Source organism: Erpetoichthys calabaricus, chromosome 4 (genome assembly GCF_900747795.2).
Source record: "Erpetoichthys calabaricus chromosome 4, fErpCal1.3, whole genome shotgun sequence".
Taxonomy (NCBI): Eukaryota; Metazoa; Chordata; class Cladistia; order Polypteriformes; family Polypteridae; genus Erpetoichthys; species Erpetoichthys calabaricus.
The window spans coordinates 128,117,303-128,132,178 of record NC_041397.2 but is presented as its reverse complement, the minus strand read 5'-3'; the positions used below and the strand labels follow the sequence as shown (position 1 = coordinate 128,132,178).

Below are 14,876 nucleotides of genomic sequence, written 5' to 3'. Positions count from 1 at the left end.
ACCACCAAATTTCCCCGTCCCGCTCCACCCGGCTACTTTTTCATGCCACCTGGCTGGAAAAAATTTCCGGGGAGAACACTAATATACTGAAAACACACAGAGTTTCCTGTACTTTTTGAAAGTCATAAACTAGACTGTGAATGGAAATAAAAGTTGTAAGTTAACCAGTCTGCATTGACTATAATTTTAATGTTTATAAGAAAGAAACCTACAAGGCATACTCATTACTTTTCCAGATTAATTTACAAATATTTATATCCCTTAAGATAGATTCTAAATAATAGCTAACTTAGAAGATAAATCTGAAATGACTGAACCTCATGCTCTTAATCCTGGCACCAATAATTTTGTGTTTATTTTATAATAAACTAGATAATATAAGATTACAAACTGAACAGTGAACTTCCAAATCTAGTAGCACAGAATCATGCATATCATATTGCCCCTTATTTTTCCATCATTGAAGCAGTACTGCAGTTCTGTATGACTGTTATATGGGTCTTCTGTCTATACTTGTGTTTCCTTAATGAATCGATTGGAATGTCGTGGGGAAATTATTATTTTAACTCAATTGGGACGTCACAAGGTGCCACCCCCTTATTGCCTCAACATGATGTGGAATTCAGGGGGACAACCCCCACCTTTTTGATTGGACATGGTCGGGACTTCACAAAAGATAAGCTCCTCCTGCCTAATCATTACTTCTGTGATTGCACACTTCATGCTATCATGGGGAAAGTGTGACTAAAATTGTATTTAAAGCACATTCCGCACTCTTCATTCTTGTTTCGCTCTCCTAAGCAATCAAGTGACCAAAACGATAGATGACTCTCATCAAGAAATATGTCTTTAATGATTTAATTATTTTGACACTTAAAAGAAATTAAATGGCTGTAATCATTATATGCACAAATTAACATTTCTAAAGTGTGATATAAATATAATTTCATATAATGTGTACTGCTCATAATATCTTAATAATAAGAGGATTATTAAGATTGATGCGCTATAGACATCAAAGGGGATGCCAGTCACATTGAAGGTGATTTTATTGAAACAATTTTCTGATCACATACAAAAAAAGATAGGGCGGAGTGGTAGCTCTGAGGCTAAGGATCTGCGCTGGTATCCAAAAGGTTGCCGGTTCGAATCCCCGCCATGCCAAAAGAGATCCTACTCTGCTGGGCCCTTGAGCAAGGCCCTTAACCTGTAATTGCTCCAAGGGCGCTGTATAATGGCTGACCCTGCGCTCTGACCCCAAGGGGTATGCGAAAACTAACAAATTCCTAATACAAGAAATTGTATAAGGCGAAATAAAGAACAAAAACAAACCAAAAGATAACATGAAACAACGATATAAAATACAACTCAAAAATATTTTGGCACCTATTCAAGCATATTTTGGAATTTTTGGAATGATATGTTTAATAGTTTCTAGAATGGTGAGAAAATTGATTCTGATTTGTTTAAATTTAATTTTTTGTTTATAAACATTAATAGATAATATAGTTCATATTTGTTACTCATGTATTTCTTAATGATGTGGATTAAAGTCTTATAAATAAAAAAAAAAGTATAAATTAATGACAGATTATGGAAATTTTTCACAGTGAATAAAATTATCACTCCTATGTAACCTTATTTTAAAAAGTTATATAAATAGAGTCTGAGTCGTCAATCAGCTACATGGGAATGGAGGATGAGGAGATGGTGAAGACTGTAGAGGGGTAAATTATATAATACTACAAACTACAAAAATACAGAGAATCCCATTTCCACTTTCCACTACCATTGGTCTTCAGGTTTTCTGAGGTTGTTTTTCTTTGAAGCTCACAGTACTCAGGTAAAAAGATCAAAAACGTGACTTAAACACAGTGAGTGAAAACAAGTGAGAAGTATTCTGTTGATTTGAAGTGGCTACAGCTACGAAGGACACAGAATTGTGGGAAATGAAGGTTCCCTGCCCATTGAACTGTTCTATTTGTACGGTGAAAATTTGAAATAAAAAATGCAAAGTGGGAAATGAAAATTCAATGAGCAGCAGGTGGTGCAAGTGCTTATTTGCGTTCTACTTGTAATTTTTGCAGCTTCGTTGCTGTTCAGGCTAAGAATAAAATTGCAAGTGCTGTTATTTCATTTTATTTTTAATTTTTGCAGTGTTCTTGCATGTAGACTGAAATTGCAAAAGAGAGAGAGAGCATTTTGATTGTATAATTTTAATTTTCATTTCCTTTTTTGCAGAAAATACCTTCCATAATCAGACAAGAGCAGGCAATCAAAAGAAAGTTTTGTCCAGTGAATCAGAAAAGATTCAGTTGACCCTGAGGCTGCAAAGTCAGTCCAGGCAAAGTCCATAAAAATAAATCAAAATTCAATGCAAAATGTAATCAATTGCATCCATGTACAGTAAGAGAAAGTGAAAAAAGTGCAAATTTTAATGAAAACTATTGTTAACAGGTAGGAGTGGCAGCAACATGCTTGCGCCAGCATTCCCTTACAATAAGTTGTTTTCTGATGGTCTGCAAAAAAGCAGGCATCACAATTGTATTAATGCTGTTATTGCCTATTATTGGTCCACAAAATACTGACCATGAATTGTCACCAGTCTCTGGAGTGATTATTAATTGATCGAGTTGTTCGAAGCTTCTTTGAGATCCCCAGGTCCACAAAGAGATTATGTAAAAAAAAAAAAAAAAAAAAAAAAATGGTCCCCTTGTCAAAAAGGAAGCAAACCACTATAACTTAAAATATCTTCCTAACTGTAAAATTATAAAATACAAGCAGGGAAAACAAAGCATTTTCAAGATATGAATGAAGTACCTTGTGCCGTGACTGTTTCAGTCTCCCTATAGTTTACTAGGATGACCGCATGTCCCGGTGACAGGGACAGTCCTGATTTCATATGCATCCCAATAAACAACTGTAGAATATCAAAATGTCTTGGTTTTAATAGGCTGGTCATCAAATAAAGTTTTCAAGTACCCCAAACATTGCTTCACTGAAACAAACATTGTCACAGTATATTTACAACAGCATGCATGAACTTCCAAGAGGGAAATTTGCTTGTTTAATACCTTGTTATATTTAACCAACAATGCAACAAGGAACAAGAGGCAGACAAAAATGGAACACATTCGTTTGTTTATACTTCAAGCACTTTGTTGACTCTTATGAATTTATTATTTAAAGTTTGTTTTTCCTTCCTTCCCTGTGCCTTGATCCCACTCTGAAAATGATGAGATAAAGCAAACATTATGAGGGAAGGCTTTATACGTGGGCATACATGCTTCAATAGTGTCTTAGTTTGGGACTTCAAAAATTGGCTTACTCTATAATTTGTCATCAGATTTCTACTTTCACCTGGTATCAATAATGGTCACTGGCTGTAATAAAGCTTGCCTGTCACTTCTTTTATTGTCTAATGTTCATCATAAATAGCTGTGCAAGTCCTGTTTAATGAACATTTCTATAGCCAGACATGCCCAAGCACAGAACATATCCCAAAATGTATTTATTTAGGTTATGTTAATTGGCACCTACAAATTGTCACTGTATATGAATATGGGATGTGTATGTATTTATGTAGTTGTGTTAGTAAGAGTGGTCCCAGTGATAGACTAGTATTCTGTCCAGTCTGGTGTTCAGCCTTTTGCCCTGTTCTGGTGCGATAGCCTTTGGATTCCACAACCCTGAAATGGATGGAGAAGTTCTTAAACCTGCCAATCAGGGCTGCAGTTCCTGCGCAGCCCTCAAACATACCTGAATTTTACACCATGTGTATATTTTGTAACTTGTTTAAAACTACCAACACAGTTTTCGTCCTTAGCCATTCTGTCTCTCTAACTCAAGGTATTGCCTGTATGTGCTATTCCAAGTTGGTTCTAAGAGAAACTCTTGGGTGCCTTTCCATGGATTGATGCCTAAGTAGCTCATAAAGGGCTAACATGCCCAAGATGACTTCCAGAGTCTCCTTATCTAAGTTGACGATATTCTTTCAACTAAGTTCTTGTATAGGATGAAGACCAACTTGTGAAAATTTTCAGTTAATTTCCTGTTTTTGAATAACATTATAATACTTTAATTAGATAGCTGCTTTAAACTCTTGAATAGAGTACAAAGATCATTATTTAAAGTGTCAGACAGTTAATGACAACATTGATATTTTTAACCGAATATCAAGTTTATCAACTTTTTACAATTTTTTTGGTAGAAGATGGTTGTGAGTAAAGAAATGATTGGTTTATTTGATGTATGTTATATAAAAATATTTATAGATGCTGGGTGCTACATATTACTAACTGCTGTTCAGTCCTTATGATGAACTTGCCTCCCATCCTGAATATACAGTATGTTATGAATGCTCCTTTCATGAGTAATAGTAATTTTAATAGCTGGTACCCAGAGCATATGCATCAGGGACTTCTATAGGTTCTGATAAGCCATTTTATTTTTTTGGAATGCTGATGTCTTTTTTTTTAATTTATTTATTTTTTTTTAATGTATTTTTTCATGCATTTTTTTTTTCTTCAGACATCTTCTCCAAACTCATCAAATGAGAATTCTCCGGTGAGTCCTCCAGATGAACAGGGGCAAGGTGATTGTCCTCCTCAACTGGAAGAGGAGGAACCAGCCTTCCCTCACACCGACTTGGCCAAGCTGGATGATATGATCAACCGGTACATAGGTTTTATATAATTGCAGTTTGCTTGAACTTATTCAAAATCTATGTTGTTTAAACATTCAAGATGTATTATTATTCTTTGTGTGCTGTTTTGTTTTTAATAAATGTTGAAAAAATGATTTCCTTTACTGGGACCCTGAATTGGATTTAGTGTGTTAAAAAATGTTATGTCTTTTGAAATTTTTATTAGTTAATGTTGGACCTTATAATCACTTATGTGAGGAATAGAAAACTTTTTACATTACTAGGGGGCTTTGCCCCCTGCTCACTTCGCTTGCCCATCCGGGTGCGTAACGCACCCTAAGGAGATGCGGTCGCTCCGCCGAAACCCCCTCTTAAACGCTGATACAGTGGGAAACAAATACATTTATTTTTTACCTCCTTTTTGCTTGATCAGCTGTTGGCTTGCTGCCGTGTTGCGTGATCTGCATGTCGTGCAGCGCTGTGAACATTTAAAAGCCTGTACAGCAGCTGTCCTTTTGTCTCACTGCCTTGTCTCTTCAGATGTTAGTGCCTCCAAGAAAAATCACGTTTTGTCTCCTTCCAAGATTTTTTTTTTTTTATAATAGAGAGATTACAAATATGTTCACATTTGAAGTAATAAATAATAAATACAACTTTGACAGCAAGAAACTATAACAATTACATTTTTATGAAAATGACAGCAAAAATATGTAATTTTGCATGTTGTACATAGTTTGGAATGAAACAGTATGTCTTAGCTGGCCCCAGACAGAGAGGATTCTCTAGGTACTCCTGTTTGGTTCTTCATCCTAGAATGTGTATAAATTGCCCATTAGGAGAGTGTGTGAGCGCTTTGCAATGGTTTATGTGAAATTCAGACTGGCCAGATGGCACTTGAGTGTTATGTTTTTGTGGAAGTGTTTTTTTATTATTTTTAAATATATTTATAGTTTCTTAATGGTAGCCAGTTAAACATACAAGTGTTTGATTCTTACTTTGGACTAAATACAAGGCGATGCTACTGTTCAAAATTTCAGTTAGTAGTGTTGGTTAATTATTTGATGCCTGCCAGAAATGTAATGGAAGGAATTTTAATGGATTTACTTTATTATTTCAGACCTCGATGGGTGGTTCCAGTTTTACCAAAAGGTGAATTAGAAGTTCTTCTTGAAGCTGCTATAGATCTTAGTAAAAAGGGTAAGCAACTGTTAGTAAATAATTCTGTATTTTGTTGTTTAAATGACTAGAAATCGTCCATCAAACACTTAACTTCACTCTGCAAAGAAGTGAAAAACTCATTTGACGTTAGAAATATCCCATGTGCACGATTAATCATTACTTGTTAAAGTCCGAAAAATACGTACTGTACAAATATATTATACTGGTATGTTGCAAAGCATCAGCTTTTTAATTCTACCATGGTAAGCAGTTTTGGTCATACTACCCACTCCCATCTGAATATTGTTATCTACATATTGCTGGTATTTGACTTTTTATTTAAATAATGTGATAATTCTGTGCTGACTTTATATATATATATATATATATATATATATATATATATATATTTATTTATTTATTTATTTATATATATATTTATTTATTTATTTATTTATACATATATTTATTTATTTATTTATTTATACATATATTTATTTATTTATTTATTTATACATATATTTATATATATATATATTTTTACATATATTTATATATATATATTTATACATATATATATATATTTATTTATATTTGTATACAGTAATCCCTCGCGTCTTCGCGGTTCACTTTTTGCGGATTCACGACTTCGCGGATTTTATATGTAAGCATATCTAAATACATAACGCGGATTTTTCGCTGCTTCTCGGGTTTCTGCGGACAATAGGTCTTTTTACTTGCTTCCTCAGTTGGTTTGCCCAGTTGATTTCATACAAGAGATGCTATTGGCGGATGGCCGAGAAGCTACCCAATCAGAGCACGCAGTTAAGTTCCTGTGTGCTGCTGATTGGCTCAGCGACGGAGTGTTGCATTAACCAGGAAGTCTCATCTCACTCATTCATCATTAACGTGCTAATGCTTCAGGGGCCGTGTCCAAGCACCAACAGAAGATGCAAATGATTGCAGAAAAGGTAAAAGTTTTGGATATGTTGAAGGAAGGGAACAGCTACACCGCTGCAGGACATCGATTCTTTTTATTTAAAAAGGAGGAAAAGCATATAAGATCTACGGCCACAGTGTCCTTTAACCAGGGTGCAAAACGAGTTGCAAGTGGACGTGATAAGGCAGTAGTCTGGATGGAATCTGCTTTAGGAATCTTTGCAACAAGGTCGACGATGTCATGACCGCCTACAAGCTGCTACGTGTACTTCGCTATACAGTAAGTGTAAACTTATCTACCGATTTCATATTGCTTAGCAGTTGTCCCTGTTTTTAATAGAGTAAATGGTGGGTTGTAAACAATACAGGGAGGGTTTAAAAACGTCCAAATACACGTTAAATAATTAAATAAATATAGTGTCCCTACTTCGCAGAAATTCAGTTATCGCGGTCGGCCTTGGAACGTATCTCCCGCGATAAGTGAGGGATTACTGTACATACAAATCTCATAAACCCATATTTTATTCACAATAGAACATAGAAAACATAAATGTTTAAAACTGAGAAAATGTACCAAGTTAAATAAATAGTATGGTCATTTTGAATTTGATGGCAGCAACACCTCTCAAAAAAGTCGAGATACGGCCATGTTTACCACTGTGTAGCATCCCCTCTTCTTTTAACAACAGTCTATAAATGTCTGAGAACTGAGGAAACCAGTTGCTATACTTTTGGAAGAGTATTGTTGTCCCATTTTTGTCTGATTATAGGATTTTAGTTGATGAGATATTCACAACTATAGTCTTCACAATTTTATATTGAGGAGCAGTATTCTGAAATTGTTCCATAATTTTTAGATACTGTTTTTTTGCAGATTGGTGAACCTTTGCCATTCTTTACTTCTGAGAGACTGTCTCTAAGATACTCTTTTTATACCCAGTCATATTACTGACATGTTGCCAATTCACCTAATTAGTTGCAAAATGTTCTTGCAGCTGTTTCTTTTTAGTACCACTTACTTTTCCAGCCTTCTGTTGCCCCACCCCAACTTTTGTGAGATGTGTTACTGCCATCAAATTCAAAATGAGCTAATATTTTTCATTTTTGCAGGTCTTGTCGTCAGACCTTGTCAATGTATACGCAACTGAAAATTGCTGGACATGTCACATTTAATGACTGCATGCTGACCATCCAGCAAAGTCATGCTTACCCCATTTTGTGACAGTCAGTAATGTGTTCCCTTTCAGAGCTGGTGCTATACGAATGGTTAGGAACAGCGAGTTTAGCTGCAGTTGTGGCTATTTTTCTTTTTGCCATTCTGTTGTGGTATGTAAAACACGAGACAGATGAGCTTCTCTTATCCTTGTGATATCCAAAACACCCATGTTCCTTATTCCTCATCGCTGCATTATATGAGTTGTTTCTGGAGGGGTCTTCATTGGTTGTCAGGTCTCATGCACACAGAGCAACTAATGACCTAATCAAACCTGTTTAATTTTTTTGAAGAGTAAGTCATGGACTAGCTGGAGTGAGTCTTTGACCATGTCACATTACACAACTGGATTCATGGGATTGTGCCTCTGACGGCCTGGCTAAGATTATGTAAATGAAGGATGAGGCTGAGTAGGGGTGGGCGGTATGACCAAAATTCTATATCACGGTATTTTTCTAAATTATCCCGGTTTCACGGTATTCAACGGTATTTTTTCCCCATGCATGAGTGGATGTTAACCACATTTTCCACTGGAATTACTGGCTAAGAATAACCTATTCCACTGTCAAGAGTTTTGTACATTGTAGAAAAAAACATTTTAATGTGCACACAAGTATTAATCCAGGTTTGCATTGCCCCATAAAGTGATAGTTTTCAAGGGGGTGGCACTAATGGAGAAGGTATCACATTGCATGACAGATGCAGTCAAAATATAGAACCTTTTTATTGAACAAATTTTGCAAAAACTTAAACTATAATTTTGACAACATATTTTCAACCATACAAAGAGGCATTTAGTGCTTGTCAAAAGTTGTATTGCACTGAATGTGTCTTAGAAAAGGAATAAATAGTAAATATTTTTTGTAAACCAACTACACTTTCTGTTAATGTTAACAGTCTCTGTCCACTGACATGTTAAAGTGACTTTTTAAACAACTTTATCATCATTAAACTGCGTAATATTTAAACTAATAAATAATAACAATAAAATAAATAATAGTACTGTATTATTACTGATAGTTGCACTATTATGTTCAGTGTAGAGAACTTTATCGCAGGTGTGACGAGGCTCCAAAAAACTGGATCTATGAATGGGTATCGCACAGGTTTAACTTAAATATTGTATAAATGTTGGGTTTGTGATCTGGTGGTCGGAGACATGAACACAGAATTCAATGCATGTTCTTCTGTGCGGGCTTTCTTTATTGCACGCGTGCTGTCTTTATCTGACGTACTAAAACCCCAGTTCCTATCCGTCCTTTTTCTTTCTCCACATAACCAATCACCACACGATAAACGTCTTTGTGAAATTAAAACTAGTTATAAACTTAGCCCACGGAGTGTTCAGAACTTTAAAAATATCTTCGTTATACATGTTTAATTATGCCATCCATTCAGAGTTGCGCCCATCTCTGAACGAGTCGCCAGCACATCAAAGGATGAATATAAGCAAAACATACACTAGCAGGGTCAATATAGCACAACAAAACCCCACATTCTACATGACTTTGAAAGGAAACTGAAGCGCCGAGTAAACCCACCAGAAAAACATGCAAATGCAAGGCAGGCACGCCGCCGTGCCCCCATATGATTAATGCATGCTTTAATTCATTTCAGCATGAAAATTATATTAAGTATTTATTTTAGCATTCTAAATGTTCAGAGAGAAGGAAGATCATGAAGTGAATGTATTCTGTGCGGGGTTCGCTGCCGGCGCCTCCTCTCAGTGCAAGAAGAAGTCAGTTTAAGAATCGCTTAACACGAAGCATTTAATGTGCTATATAACTTAAGACGGGGTTTGAAAACATGTCGTCACACTATTACACGGTACCCAGGTACATTACACTGTATTGAAAACAAATAAAACAAGTACAACTTGGCTTGCAGTATTATCCAGTAGTATAGAAACAGTATTTACACATCTGACCTTTTAAAACTAAAGTATCTCCAGGCTCTCTGTCCATTTTCACCACGCAGCATTCCTATGCTACCGCCCACTATTTGGTGGTGTAGCAGTGAAAAAGAGCCCTAGTGCAACAAATCTGTGTTTAGCGGTGTAGCAGTGAAAAAGGTCCCCGCTTGAACAGTTTCCCGCTGCGCCACGTTCCGAACGTCGTTTAGGCAATTTAATCCGGTGTTGCGGTATAAGAAAAATCCATATCATAAAAAAAATAAAAAACGGTTTTCGGTATGAACCCGTATACCGCCCAGCACTAAGGCTGAGAATTGCTGAGTTGCCTGATGCATCATGGTCATAAGGAAGAATTAAATACAATGAAGAACAAAGAATAATTTTATAATCATTAAAAATAAAATGCACATATTTAACATTTCGATTCAGCATTAATGTTAATTAGCAGAAAGATAATGTTCCTGACAGAGGTACCAGTGGTTGGTAACCTTCATCTTTCCTTTAGCTAATTCCTAAATGTATTTTTAAAGTCACAAAGAGAAATGTGCTTAAAGTTGTGAAAACTGGATCTTGACATTGACAACAAGGGGGCTTCGTCCCCAGCTCGCTTCGCTCGCCTACTCCCGGCATTTTGAACCCGTGCCCTCTGGGCAGCCGTAGTTTCAGACGCGCGTTGTAGGAGCTTGCGTTGTTTTGAATCCGTGCTTGCCCTGCTTCTGCGGTTTGAGACGCGCGTTGTAGGCATATATCCGTCACTCGAGCTCGTTCGGTTTGAACCCGTGCCTGCTTTGCCTCCGCAGTTTCAGACGGTGGGTCGCGTTCGGCGCTTTGTATGATCCCAAGCAGCACATTATTCCTAACTTCACTCCGCAGTAGTGCCACGCACACTATGGCGGTGATGCCTGCGCCTTCACTACGCAGTAGTGCCACTCACAATATGGCGGCAACGCCTGCGCCTTCCGTATTATGTCGGATTTTACCATGCTGTGTAGGCGCCTTTGCCTTTCGTATTTTCCCGCGCCTTACGATGCGCGATGTAGGCGCCTGCACCTTCCGGGTCTGCCTCTGCTGTGTGGTGTGGACGTTTAACTGTCGTTTTTTCCGCCTTTATATTCTGTATCTTGCTGTGCATGTGTTTTGTGCCTAGGTTTTTTTTGAAGCTGTTGCATTCCAGTTTTCATCATCTGTAACCTGCTCTCCATGTGTTTGGCCCCGTTCTTTAACCTCTTTATGACGTTTTACTTTGTTTCCTACTCTGTCTTTTATTTCTGACATCACTTTATCCTGCTTGCGGCATGTCAGACGGTTCGTAGTCTCTCCCGTTTCGCTCTGGGGAGGGGGGCTTTGTGTGGCGCCTGCGCACTATGTCCCCTGCGTCCATATCCGGTTTACCTTTCTCGGTTAGTAATATGGATGACCCTATAAAACAGAAAGATATACAACCTTCACAATTGACTTTGAGTTTCTTTCTCTTTCTTTGACCTGAAGTTATATGTAATTTAAGTTATTTTTCTTTTTTTTGTCTGCATTCATATGTATTATTTTTGTAAATATGGACATTTTAGCCTTTCTAATTTTTTTTTACGTACCATCCTTCTGTTTTAGGTTAAACTTTTATTTTGAAAGCATTTGATGTGCATAACAAAAACTAAAAAACATGCACAACCACACAAAAAACTGTCTTAAATCAGTTGTTAAAGTCCCCAAATGTAATGTTGTTTTGGGGGTGGGAGTTAAATCACTTTTAGTTGTGTCTAATAAAGAGCTGATTGATTAACAATTTAAGACTGAAAGAAAATGGGAAAACCTCAAAATCGTTATATACCTGGAGGTGCTATGCCAAGAAAAAAGATGGAAACACCTGTTTTAGTGATATTGTGTGACACTTCCATCAAATATGTGTCACTTATGTGCTATAGTTAAGCATTTGCTGCAAATTAATAGGTTGATTATTATACAAAATTATGCTGTTTGGCTACAGTTGACAGATATGCAAGATCACCCTATGCTTCATTTTGTTGCATTTATATTAGTGGGGGACCTGATCAGATTGTGCAACATTTTAGGGGACCTTGACTTAAAGTTTGGTAATTCTTGATCTGATCTATTCTATTAACTATTACAGACAAAAGTTATGATGCTTATCTTTGATTTAAAATTCTACCTAACGATTCAAAGGACAAAAATTTCAATAGCTATAAATTTTAGTGCTAGCAACTTTAAATGTTAAAGAAGTGCAACATCCTTGGCTTATCACTTAAAAACAAAACTTATGTGATGCTGATGTTAAAATATCAAACACTAGGCAGCAAAATCTCCAGCAGACTACAATCCATAAATGTACAACTTGACTTATGTCCATGAATGAAACAAAATTCAAAGTCATATGGCTTTATTGTCATACCACCCATACAAAGTATTGCAGCATATGATGTCACAAAACATTGTTCCGAAGAACTGTGGTGCAACATCTACAGGTGATTAGAATATCATGACAAAGTTGATTTATTTCAGTAATTCCATTCAGAAAAGTGAAACTTGTATATTAGATTCATTCATTACACACAGACTGACGTATTTCAAATGTTTATTTGTTTTAATGTTGATGATTATAACTGACAGCTAATGAAAGTCCCAAATTCAGTATCTCAGAAAATTAGAATATTGTGAAAAGGTTCAATATTGAAGACACCTGGTGCCACACTCTAATCAGCTAATTAACTCAAAACACCTGCAAAAGCCTTTAAATGGTCTCTCAGTCTAGTTCTGTAGGCTACACAATCATGGGGAAGAGTGCTGACTTGACAGTTGTCCAAAAGACGACCATTGACACCTTGCAGAAGGAGGGCAAGACACAAAAGGTCATTGCTAAAGAGGCTGGCTGTTCACAGAACTCTGTGTCCAAGCACATTAATAGAGAGGCGAAGGGAAGGACAAGATGTGGTAGAAAAAAGTGTACAAGCAATAGGGATAACCGCACCCTGGAGAGGATTGTGAAACAAAACCCATTCAAAAATGTGGTGGAGATTCACAAAGAGTGGACTGCAGCTGGAGTCAGTGCTTCAAGAACCACCACACACAGACGTATGCAAGACATGGGTTTCAGCTGTCGCATTCCTTGTGTCAGACCACTCTTGAACAATAGACAGCGTCAGAAGCGTCTTGCCTGGGCTAAAGACAAAAAGGACTGGACTGCTGCTGAGTGGTCCAAAGTTATGTTCTCTGATGAAAGTAAATTTTGCATTTCCTTTGGAAATCAAGGTCCCAGAGTCTGGTGGAAGAGAAGAGAGGCACAGAATCCACGTTGCGTGAGGTCAAGTGTAAAGTTTCCACAGTCAGTGATAGTTTGGGGTGCCATGTCATCTGCTGGTGTTGGTCCATTGTGTTTTCTGATGTCCAAGGTCAATGCAGCCATTTACCAGGAAGTTTTAGAGCACTTCATGCTTCCTGCTGCTGACGAACTTTATGGAGATGCAGATTTTATTTTCCAACAGGACCTGGCACCTGCACACAGTGCCAAAGCTACCAGTACCTGGTTTAAGGACCATGGTATCCCTGTTCTTGATTGGCCAGCAAACTCGCCTGACCTTAACCCCATAGAAAATCTATGGGGTATTGTGAAGAGGAAGATGCAATATGCCAGACCCAACAATTCAGAAGAGCTGAAGGCCACTATCAGAGCAACATGGGCTCTCATAACACCTGAGCAGTGCCACAGACTAATCGACTCCATGCCACGCCGCATTGCTGCAGTAATCCATGCCAAAGGAGCCCCAACTAAATATTGAGTGCTGTACATGCTCATACTTTTCATGTTCATACCTTTCAGTTGGCCAACATTTCTAAAAATCCTTTTTTTGCATTGGTCTTAATTGATATTCTAATTTTCCGAGATACTGAGTTTGGGACTTTCATTAGTTGTCAGTTATAATCATCAACATTAAAAGAAATAAACATTTGAAATACATCAGTCTGTGTGTAATGAATGAATCTAATATACAAGTTTCACTTTTTGAATGGAATTACTGAAATAAATCAACTTTGTCATGATATTCTAATTTTATGACCAGCACCTGTATATAAACACAGGACTAGTGCAAAGAACTATACTTGTAAGAGCCAGTCTTAGAAAGTTAATGTTAAATTCACATCTTATTTCAGTAGAACATCAGTTTCTCATACTAATTTAGAATATTGTTTAGTCTTTTACCAAATGTAAGTTAACATGAAATAGAATTTTCTTTGCTATATCTTTAAAACTGAGTGTTCATTAACCTCCCTAGCGTTACATTTTTTCTAAAAAAAAAAAAAAATAAATAAAATAAAAGCAAACATTTATAAAGAGTTGCTTGAAAAATTACATTTATTAAATCTCATCATTCTACTGTAAAACATGTAAAATACCAAATATACCAAGTCAGAAGTATAGAAAGTATAATTATGATACAAATAATAATAATAATACCATATATACTGCTAATACAAGTTGTTTGTGTGGTATATCTTGAAACAAATGACATGCACAATCCAACATCACACTCTGGACAATAGTACTATGATTCTTTGAAGATTTTCTGTCCAGACTGATTAGCTTTTGAGCAGCACACAGCACATTTCCGCTTGATATGAGCATCACTTTCAGATTAATCAGAACCACTTTCTTTGCAATGTCCATTTCCATTTCATTTCGTCATCACTCCTTGTTTCATTATCAAGGTCGTGGAAAACCTAGGCTGCTGAAAAATGTTAATTACATGACTCCATTATGAGGCTAGGAGAAGACTTATCTGTACGGTTTCCCGGGTAACACTCGGGCTCGATGCTGATGCAAGATACGCTTATATCGTTTTCCAAGCATTGGTCAGCTCTAACGCTGTTGGCGCTTTTACAGCCCTAATAATCCCATTGGGATTAATAAAGTATCCATCCATCCATCCATCCATCCATCCATCCATCCATCCATCCATGGGTCCAATGCTTACACGAGATACATCTATACAGTTGCCTGA

General features: G+C 36.8%; 1 protein-coding gene across 3 annotated transcripts in view; it reads left to right on the top strand.

Moving 5' to 3' along the window:
* The window catches only part of LOC114651134 (probable ubiquitin carboxyl-terminal hydrolase FAF-X), a 420,397-nt gene that overhangs the window by 90,872 nt on the left and 314,649 nt on the right, over nucleotides 1–14,876 (top strand). For all 3 annotated transcript variants that reach the window (XM_051926098.1, XM_051926097.1, XM_051926099.1), the window contains exons 3-4: nucleotides 4,531–4,676; nucleotides 5,763–5,842. In XM_051926098.1, the coding sequence (XP_051782058.1) occupies nucleotides 4,531–4,676; nucleotides 5,763–5,842 (226 nt within the window). The remainder of the gene's footprint in view (nucleotides 1–4,530; nucleotides 4,677–5,762; nucleotides 5,843–14,876) is intronic.